Raw genomic sequence first — 11,189 nt, 5'->3', positions numbered from 1 at the left:
AAATCTCTTCACTACAGAAAAATACCAGTGTGTTCCTTTATAATCATCTATTTCCTTTATGAAAAAAATTTAATTCTGTTGCAGCTGAGACTATCCTTTCAAGAAATTAGTAAAAAAAAATAATTAGCCAATATTCCTGTAACTCTGCTAATTATATACTATTTAAGGGGAGAGGAGTTACTTCTGTCCACTGAAAATATAAATAATTTACCTTGGATTGGTGTGAAATAAATCATTCTTGAAAATCTTATTTCCTTCATGAGGAACAGAATTTTTTCTACTAAAGTTTCTCTTTTTATGTTCCTATTTTTAAAATAAATTCTTTTCTTTCAATTGATACCAACCAAATTTGCATATCAGCATCTGGGTCATTTATTTAAGGAAAGGACAACCACAAAAAACTCCCACTGTCACAAATAACATGTTTCAAAAAATGTTCCTCCATGATACCAAAAAATAAACCCCCAAAACCTCTCATTATCATCTAGTCCTCCTGGAAAAAGCAAATACAATTCTCAACACCATGTTATCATAAGTATAAAAGGGGCAATAAGTCAAAGATATTCAATTTGCCTGGAAAGGGGCTAGAAAACACGAAAGGAGATTTTGAAATAAAAATCCATTCCACGACAAAAATTTGCTCATGAAACTGAAATAAGCACATACATCGTCTTACAGTATTTTGAGGTAAACAGAAAGTGAAATATAAACAATTTACTTGCTTCAAAGACTCAGAAAGACAGCCAGATTTAGCTTGTGTTTTTCTAAATTAAATCTTGATTGTTGAAAGTATTACATAGATCCCCTTTTCCCCCCTTAGCTTGTATTTTTTAAAGAGACTTTCCCTGTGGCAAGTCTTGGAAGAAATGGGTGTGTAAATTTACAAAACATAATACGAAATTCAAATTCATTAATTCCTTCAACATATAAGTGCGTTTCTGTGCCAAAAAGTGCACAAAGCACCGGGCACATGTACGCTGTTCGCAAGTCTTATATATAGTTTTCATGTGTCCCAGTTACTGAGTATCTACTAGGAACCAGATGCTGGGGACACGACAGCAAAGAGGAGACAGACACATGGCCCCTACCTGCACGCAGTGTCCACTGTAGAAAGAGGGAAATGCCTCAAGGATGAGCCACCATCTAACGAAACAAGGACAGGAACACTCAGGTGAGTGCTCCGTGTGCTGTTGATGGACGTGTGGAGGGCCCGGGAGGACACAAACAAGGGAGGGAGGGATTCCGGACAGGAGGGAGGGGAAGGCAGAGCCTCCGGATCGGCGGTGACAGCAGAGCCGAGGCCTCACGGAGGATTAGGTGTTCACCTGGCCGACCTTGGGGGCAGGGCTCAGCGCACAGGGAGCAGCTGGAGCAGAGGCTCGGGAAGCCCGGGATACGGACCGTGAGGTCAGCCGTGGAGGCTCCCGGCGCCACAGTCAGGACTGGCCTGTACTGGCATTTAGGAAAAGCCCCCAAAGGGTTTTCTTCAGAAAACCAGCTTGTGTGATCAGGTTTTTCTGGTGTCCTGAGACACTGGTTTACACAGGAATGAGAAAAGAATAACACTAGGTAATGATGTCACCATGAAACAACAAAGGAGCCTGCCCATTTAGAAAACTAACCCCCCCCCACCCCCACCCCCCGGAAAAAAAAAATAAGCCACTTAACTCTGCAAGTCCTTCTGGGGGAAAAAAGTTTTTAACCAACATCACTTAAAACCGAAGAAGCGGAGGAAAGGTTTGTTTGTATATATTATGAACAATAACATCGACATATCTACCTGGCGTTTTCTCCAGAGGGCACAGCTCTTTATTAATTGTGGAAACACACCAGGGGGTGCTGACTGTGGTCCAAAAAGCACTGAAACTCTTCAGAAGAAAGTCTTTGGTACCCAGGGGGAACCGCGAGGAACAGAAGGTATGTTTCAAGTCACGTGTAAAGGTTCCCAAAGTTCAAGAGAACCAAGTTTTATTAAGTCAAAGCGTTTCAAAGGTGTCACGGGGTGGAGCCAAGGAGGAGGGGTTTAAAACTTAATAAAAAAAATATGTCAACAACTAACTCTTAAAAAAACAAACAAACCAACCACCACCAAGTACCTCTTGGTCCGAGGGGACTAAGATCACCCCTTCACGCGCTTCTCCCAAGGAGGAGCCATGAACACCCACCAGACCCAGTGAACACAGGCGGGGGTGAGCACCCATCACAACATAACCGGGTGGGGGGCACCCACCCGCCCAGATCCCAGATCCCAGACCCCAGACCCCAGTCGGCGGTGCGCCGGCGACACCTCGATTCAGGCATAAAGGCAGGAAAATGTCACTCCCAACTCCACCAGCCGCCCGCCCCGGGGCCGAGCGCACCGCCTCGGATCCCTCCACTCAAGGACGGAGCGCCAGCCCCGCGCCGCGCCTGGGCAGAGGTGAGGGAGCCCCCATTTCTGGGAGCAGGGAGCCATCGCCCTCAGCTACAGCCCCGAGCGGGTCACCGCCCCCCGGGCCCGGCCCCGCCGAGGTCACGGGCGCTGACAGCCCCGGAGCCCCCTCCCCCTCGCCGACGCCGCCTCTGCTCGGCCCCTCGCACCCGCTCCCCGCACACACCCTCCCCTACCTGATATGGCGGCGGCGGCTCCTGGTCCGGCTCCGTCCCTTCGCCGAAACTAGCCCGGTCGGACTGAGACTCGTGGAGCAGAGAGATGTCATCCGAGGTGGGGGATTTGAGGCAGTTCCCCATCTTCCGAGGCTAGGGTGTGTGATCTGGGGGTGAGGGGAGGGTGGGAGGTAAGCAGTGGCGGGGTCTTTCGTCAGCTCCGCGGTCAGCCGCGGTCAGCGAGGAGTGGTCGGCGGCAGGCCGGGGTTCAGGCGGCGACTCCCCCGCCCCCCGGCGCCGCCGAAGCGCCGCTCATGCCAGCCCCCGGGGCGGGGGCTCAGGGCTGGGCCGCGGGCGCGGCTGGGGTCGCGGCAGGAGCCTCCAGCGAGGCGGTGATGTGGTGGGGGGGGCGGGCGGGGAGACCAGACACTTCCCCACCCCGCCCCCCCGCGGGGCGGCGGCGGCCACGGAGCCGCTGGGCCTAATCCAGGTCAGGAGCAGGGGGCGCGGCCGTCGCGGCTGCCTCAGCTGCTGCCTCAGCTGCCGCTGCCCCTGCAGACGCCGGAGCCGCGGCCGCGGGCCTCATCCTACTCCGCCTCCGAGCGGCGGCGGCGGCGGCGGCGGCGGCGGCGGCCAAAACGAGGCCAGCTGCGGCCTGCGTCACGCCGCCGTGCGTGCCCTGGTCCCGCCCCCGGCGCCGGAGGCGTGGCCGCTCCGGCCGCGCTTCCCCCCCGCCCTCCGCTGCTCTCGGGGCTGCGTCTCTTCCTGCTGACTCTCAGGTTCGGTCCCCGACTCCGAGACCTTTGAAGTCTCCTCCCCACAGCCCCTCTCCCTCCCCGCTTGTCTCGGCTCTTACTTGTGCTCTGTCCTGTCCCGAGTCTTCTCACCACCTTCTGCCTGGTGATCCTTGTATAAACTTGGAGCAGAATGTATCACTCCCATAGTTAAATGGTAAATGCCCCACCCCCCTTTATCCTTTCAAGTCCAAACTCACCAATGAACCTTTCCTATCTATCCAATCACTTCCTTATCCTCCGACGTCACAGCCAGAGAGATTCTTCCTCCAGTTGCATATCTCAGATTGTTCTGTGCCTTTGCTTTCTCACCATCGTAGTCCAAGCCACCATCATTTCTCACCCACACTATTGCAGTGCTCTCAAAGCTGTTCTCCCTGCCTTCACCGTTGCCCCCATCCAATCCATTATAGGCACAGTTGAATTATCTTTTTAAATGTAAGTCTGATGACATTCTGTTTAAAACCTTCAATAGCTTCCCAATACTGTTATGACTAAATTATTAATTCTCAAATGGTTTAAAAATCTGCCTAACTCCCTAAACTCATTAGCAGCATTGTCTCCTCACATATTCTAAACTCTAGGCTGTCTAATTACTTCCCCTTATCTAGAAAACTGTTCCCTTTGGTTGAGGCCTTTACTCACGTTGTTCTTTTTTTTTTTAAAGTATATTTTTATTGATTTCAGAGAGGAAGGGAGAGGGAGAGAGAGATAGAAACATCATTGGTAAGAGAGAATCATTGATTGGCTGCCTCCTGCACGCCCCATACCTGGGACCAAGCCTGCAACCCAGGCATGTGCCCTGACTGGGAATCAAACGGTAGCCTCCTGGTTCATAGGTCGACACTCAACCACTGAGCCATGCTGGCCCAGGCTACTCATGTTGTTCTTTAACTGAAACTCATTCCAGACCTTCTACCTCTTTCAGGCTAATCATTATCCCCACTGAGCCTTCTTGGACCCAACTGCATTTCTCCCAGGAAACCTCTCCTGACCCTCCAGTCTGGGTTAGTCTCCTCTGTGGCTTTTCTCTGTCACAGCCTGATCAAGCTGAATTATCTGTCCCTCCTCTGTGCAAGGCCTGGCACATTGCCTAAGGTACAGTAGGCTCCTTGGTTGAATGAACAAAACTCAAAAAGCAATGAATGTATGCAAAAGAAGGCAACAAGAAAGATGAGAGTTCTCTTAATATTCACTCAACAAGAAGACAAGAGGCGGGTCTTCACTCCCTTTCTTTTATGCACCATTTCCTGATTTCATTTATTTACTTATTTAAATTTATTTATGTATTTATTTATTCTCCAGAACCTATGCTAAGCACTAGGAAAACTTATTTACCAGACCTGGCTTGTTGCTAATGGAGCTCAGAGTTCCCCTGGGAAGACAAACAGATGAGTCCTCTGCCTCACCCACCAAGGAGTTGTAGAAGACCTAGAGGAGAGTGATTAGACCATTTGGGTGAGGACCTGAAAGGATTCTTGGAATCCCTATTCTACAAAATCACTATCTGACTTAAATGCACTCATATCCCATGTTAAATATAACCCTTTTGCTGTGTTGGGATCCAGCCCCAGCAGGTCCAGGGGTTCCCAAAGGTGTAGTCCGAGTCTTTGAAGAAGGAATGACACAGAGACAGCGTTCAGATGATCAGCATAGCCAGGTTCTCCCTTTATTGTCCTGTTACCTCTGTATTTATACCATTTGATCCTATAAGCATGCCTCTATAATCACATCATGGTATGTTTTGGGTAACTTTCTACAGTTCCTTGTTTCATTTCCATAGTTTCTTATCTGACCTTTGCCAAAAATCCCATCTCCATCTAGATCTGTTGATTTTAATCCTATCCATTCTATTCCAAAGGTGTTATCTCCATTCCAAGGTCACTACTCTACTGTTCTGTTAAGCTACACGGAAGTAACTGAAGGAGATTATCCTAAGTAAAGATTATGTAGTTTAAGTGTGATTGTTCCTAGTAAAGGTGATTGCCCGCCTGGCACTTAGTTAAGGGGTTTTACTGATTTATTCTCTTCCTTAGTCCTGTTAATCCCTAACTCCAGGGAAAAACCCCCACCCGGGGAAACAACCTTTCTCGGGGAGGTGGTCCTGGTTAAAACACATAGCGTTAAGAGGGGGAGCAAACATATGCCATATACACCAGGTCCCTTGAAACATATGCTGTGCAGATGTTTCTTCTCTTCAGCAACTGTGTCAAGCAGCAAGGGTGGACCAGCTTCCGACATTGCTGTATGCCCTCTTCTCCAAGACTTGCCTTCCTTCCCATTACTAGCTCCCACCTAAATAGGTGTATAACTTAGGCCATGTTTGCATCAGCATCTTTCACACATCCCCCCAAATGATTGCTTAATTCTCTCTAGCTTGGAAAAATGAAATCATTGGATCCTTTGGGCAGAAAATTTCAGGCAAAGGCCTCTTTCCCCCCATTGCCATTTTCCTTGTATCCTCTGAACTATTGCAACAGCTTCTTAAGGATGCCCCTGCTTCTGAAGCATTAATCTATTTCCCACACTACTGCCATGAGAAATGTGATCAGAGAGCATTCATAGACTTGTGGTTCAGAAATTTTGCATGGCCTTAAGGCTTTGCACCATTTAGTTCCATCCTTATTTCCAGCGCCAATGAGGCATCCTTACACCCCAGCCACATCACACTACTTGCCATGCCCTGTTTTCACTATGCTTTTCCACCTCTGACTTTTGACATGCTATCTCTTCTGTTGAAATTCAGCCATCTTTTAAGGCCACTTTTTAAAATTATTTTTTAATGGATTGATTTGTTTGAGAGGGGCGGGAGAGGGAGAGAGAGAGAATGGGAGATCAAATTATTGTTCCACTTATTTATGCATTCATCGGTTGATTCTTGAATGTGCCATGACTAGGAATCAAACCCACAACACTGGCGCAGTGGGACTACACTCCAACCGAGCCACCCAGCCAGGGCTAAGGCCACTTTCTTTACACAGCTGTCCTTGATTTCACCTAATTGGAATATATGTAACAATATAAAATAAGTGGGATCTGTTATATTGTGTATATCTACATATCATAAATGCATTTCAATGTAATTTTTAATAAATATAATCATAGCTGCCATTTATTAGCTTGAGCCAGACACATTAAAGCCCTAAAGGTACATATTGATATTCTTGTTTTGTAGGAACAGAAACATGGTTTCACATTGAGGCAGGTCAGTAAGCCAGGATAAGTGGAATAGGGAAACAGACAGATAGTTAAATGGCCAAGCAGTTTATAGCCATTTAGTAAATCGCAAAATCCTATTTTCCCTAACCAAGGACAGTTAAGAGTAAATGGTTTACACTTCTGCTCTCCAACCAGAGGGTAAATAGCTTAAATCTCCCTTCTCAGAGAGATAGGCAGCAGAAATTCATTAGTGCCATTTGTGCCAACCACACCCAAGGACAATGAAGTTAAGAAAATAAACCAAATTTTGGCACATCAGCATAAAGCTGAGAAATATACTATTGAGATCCTCCCCTATGACCTCCGCTAAACTCCCAAACTTTAAAACCCTCAAGAAGAAGGACCCAGCACATGCTTTCCCTCTCTCGAGCTTTTCTCTCCTGAATCATTAAGAGTCCCCAGGAGAGTTGCAACTGGGGGGCGGGGGGCGGGTGGGCAAGAGGGGCGGGCAATGAGCAGTAGCAGTTCATACCAGGCTAACCCCCTGAACCTGTCTCCAAGGCCACCTTTTCTCTGACTTTTCAGTAAGCCAACAGCAACCCCACCTTGGTTTACTTTTTTTCCTATCATGTCTCTAGAGAGCCAAAGCAGCCCCACCAAGGCTCTCTCCTGTTGGTTGTTGGCTGCTATTGATTGATTGATTGATTGATTTTAAACAGGAAGGAAGGGAGAGGAACATCAATGTGAGAGAAAAATATCGATTGGTTGCCTCCCATGTGAACCCCGACTGGGAATCGAACCAGCAACCTTCCCATGCACGGGACAATGCTCCAACCCAACTGAGTCACACCAGCCAGGGCCTGTTGGCTTCCTTGTTTCACTGTCCCCAGCTTTAATGAATATACTCTCAAAGTCACCTGGACTTGTGTTGTGAAATCTTTCCTACACAAAGTAAAAAACCCACATCCTGTAGGCTGGCCAGAGGCAGACCCACTCTGGGTCTGGTTCCAGTCTGGTAACAACATAGCTATTCAGTAGTAAAGCCAGGATTTGAATCATATACAAGTTGCCTTTATTAGGCTGTGGGAATGGACTACATCTTTTTTCATCATGATATTCCTCCTTCAGTGTGTAAAAACAAGGGGATGGGAAAGATTTATCTTGAATGCTTTTGACATCCACATGTACCTTTGTAAGGAGGTAGCTATTCAATGATCTCTCTTTCTAACTCAGCTTTAGAAAGGACCTCTTGGGAAGTGCCCTGTAGACCAGAGTGTGAACTAATACAAAACATAATTTAAAATTGGAAATAGTAACCAGGGCTATTGCAGTGACCAAGACTCTCCTTGACCTAACTCTGCCAGGCTCCTCTAAGCCTTAAAGGCCCTGGCCTTGGGTTCTGTGCTTGACCCACTTATTCCAGGTTAGCCAAAATCTCCCACCCTGGGTATCTGACCACCTTGACCTGACTTGAGCAAAAATCCTACCAAGTAGGTTTAGCTAGAATTCCCCTTGCCTCCAATGTTTCCTCTTAGTAATTTAGCATCCACTGACTCCCCACCTTGTTCTTTACCCATAAATCCCCACTTGTTCTTTTTTAAAAAATATATTTTTATTGATTTCAGAGAGGAAGGGAAAGGAGAAAGAGATAGAAACATCAATGACGAGAGAGAATCATCTATCGGCTGCCTCCTGCACACTAAGGATAGAGCCCGAATCCCAGGTATGTGCTCTGACTAGGAATCAAACCATGACCTCCTGGTTCATAGGTCAACACTCAACCATTGAGCCATGCTGGCTGGGCCCCATTTGTTCTTTTTGCATTCACAATGGAGTGCAGTTCTATACTGAGGTCTCTCTTCCCCTACTGCAATAGTTCTTGAATAAAATTTGCCTTCACCACTTTAACTTCTGTCTGGCTCTGGTTTTCTCTGACAGTAGGTCTAAAGCAAAATCAGATATGAGAGCCAGATTTTCAAAAAGAATAGACTTTATTTTTCAGAGCAGTTTTAGATTCACATCACTATTAAGCAGAAGGTACAGAGATGTACCATTTACAGCCTGTCCCCATCCATGCATAGCTTCCCCATTATCAACATTCTGCACCTGAATGATGCATTTGTTACAATGATGAATCTACAACAGGGGTGGGCAAACTTTTTGACTCGAGGGCCACAATGGGTTCTTAAGCTGGACCGGAGGGCCGGAACAAAAGCATGGATGGAGTGTTTGTGTGAACTAATATAAATTCAAAGTAAACATCATTACATAAAAGGGTACGGTCTTTTTTTTTTTTTTTTTAGTTTTATTCATTTCAAACGGGCCGGATCCGGCCCGTGGGCCATAGTTTGCCCACGGCTGATCTACAAGGACACATCAATGTCACAAAATCCTTGCTTACATTAGTTTCACCCTTGGTGTTGTATGTTCTATAACATTGTTGTGGGAGAGAACATTGATTGGTTGCCTTCTTAGGTGCTCTGACTAGGGATAGAACTCACACCTTAGGTATGTGCCATGACCAGGAATCAAACCTGCAACCTTTCAGTATGTGGGACAACATTCCAATCAGCTGAGGCACACCAGCCAGAGTCCTTTTTCATTTCTGATGTTAGTAATGTGTGTCCTCTCTCTTTTTTTCTTAGCCTGGTTAAAGGCTTATCACTTTTATTGTTTACTAGAGGCCCAGTGCACAAATTAGTGCACGGACGGGGTCTTGGGCTGGCCTGCAGAGATCGGGCTCCCGCTTGCACCTCCAGCTTCACAGCCCTGCAGCCCCGCCTGGCACTCCACCTTGGCCTGGTGCCGCCCCCTCACCTATTCCACCATCCTACCTGCGGGGTGATTAATCAGGGCTGGGCGGCAGCCCCAACCCTTGCCGCTGGTTGCTGTCTGCAGGTCTATCAGTTGGGCTATCAGTTGGGCGATCAGTTGGGGTCAGGCCCCCTGCCAGGCTCCCTCAGTGCCTGGGAGACGGGCGGCGGCCCATCCCCCTGCCACTGCCGCTGGTCGCTGTCTGTGGGGCCACCGGCAGGGCAATTGGGCCCCCGCTTGCACCCGCCTTGGCCTGGTGTCGCCCACTCACCTGCTCCACCATCCTGCCGCAGTCCCGCTCTTGTCAGGCCCATTGGGGCCAGCAGCACCTCCACTGCCACCTGTGTCAATGACACCCACCATGTTCCACACCGCCCCCTGGTGGTCAGCACATGTCATAGGAAGCACCGACCGCCCGAGGGGACAATTTGCATATTAGGCTTTTATTATATAGGATAGCATATTATTGTGGTTTTGTTTTTAATATTTTTAAAATCTATTTTTATTGATTTCAGAGAGGAAGGGAGGGAGAGAGAGAAACATCAATGATGAGAGAGAATCATTGCATGCCCCACACTGGGGATCGAGCCCCAACTTGGACATTTGCCCTGACCAGGAATAGAATCTCCTGGTTCAGGGGTTGACAATCAAACACTGAGCCACACCAGCCAGACTATCTTGTAGTTTTGATTTGCATTTACCTAAAGATCAGTGAGTTGAGCATCTTTTCACATGCTTATTGGTCACTCTTATAGCTTCTTTGGAAAAATGTCTATTCAAGTCCTTTTCCCATTTTTGAATTGTGTTGTGTTGTTGAGTTTTAGAAGTTCTGTATACTTTGGATATTAAGCCCTAACTAGGTATATGATTTGTCAGTATTTTCTCTCATTTTGTGGTTTTCCGTTTTACTCTGTTGATAGTGTCTTTTGTTGCACAATTTTAAAAAGGTTTCATAAAGTCCAAGTTGTCTATTTTTTCTTTTGTTATCTATGCCCCTGGTGTCATAGCTAAGAAATCATTGCCAAGTCCAGTGTTATGAAGCTTTTTAATATATATATATTTTAGAGAGGAATGAAGATGGAGAGAGAAATAGAAACATCAATGATGAGAGAGAGTCATTCATCAGCTGCCTCCTGCATGCTCCACACTGGGGATAGAGATCACAACCCAGGCATGTACCCTGACGGGCATCAAACCGAGACCTCTTGGTTCATAGGTTTATTCTCAACCACTGAGCTATGCCAGCTGGGTGAAGCTTTTGATCTACATTTTCTTCTAAGAATTTTATTGTTTTAGGTCTTACATTTAGGGCCTTGATCTATTTTGAGCTAATTTTTTATGGTGTTCGCTAAAGGTCTAACTTCATTATTTTGTGTATCCACTTTTTTCCAGCACCATTTGTAAGAAAAATTGTCCTCTCCCCAATAAATGGTCTAGATGCCCTTGTAAAAAAAAAATCATTGACTACATACATGAGGGTTTATTTCTGAGCTTTCTATTTTATTCTGTTGGTCTATATGGCTGTCTTTATGCCAAGACCACACTGTTTTGTTTACTCTAGCTATGCAGTAATTTTGAAATAGAAAGTGTGAGTTCCCCAGTTTTGTTTTTCTTTTTCAGGATTGTTTTGGCTATTTAGGGTCCCTTGAAATTCCAAATGAATTTTAGGATGGGCTTTTCTTTCTGTAAAAAAAAAAAAAAGTAGTTGGGATTTTGATAGGGATTATATTGAATCTATAAATTGTTTTGGGTAGTATTGACACTTTATGAATATTAAGTCTTCCATTCCATGAACATGAGATGTATTTCCATTTACTATGTCTTCTTAGTTTCTTT

The 11,189-nt window shown here is 46.4% G+C and overlaps 1 protein-coding gene across 1 annotated transcript in view; it reads right to left on the bottom strand.

Moving 5' to 3' along the window:
- RNF11 (ring finger protein 11) overlaps positions 1-3,183 on the bottom strand; it is a 42,825-nt gene extending 39,642 nt beyond the window's left edge. Inside the window, exon 1 of the mRNA XM_070405097.1 lies at positions 2,608-3,183. Within this exon, the coding sequence (XP_070261198.1) occupies positions 2,608-2,730 (123 nt within the window). The 5' untranslated portion in view covers positions 2,731-3,183. The remainder of the gene's footprint in view (positions 1-2,607) is intronic.
- Positions 3,184-11,189: the final 8,006 nt, after the last annotated feature.

The sequence above is a fragment of the Myotis yumanensis genome, unplaced genomic scaffold (genome assembly GCF_028538775.1).
Source record: "Myotis yumanensis isolate MYYU_CA2020_CCGP unplaced genomic scaffold, mMyoYum1.0.hap1 SCAF_2, whole genome shotgun sequence".
Classification (NCBI taxonomy): Eukaryota; Metazoa; Chordata; class Mammalia; order Chiroptera; family Vespertilionidae; genus Myotis; species Myotis yumanensis.
Note: the sequence above shows the minus strand (reverse complement) of the source record. Positions and strands in the feature narration are given on the sequence as shown.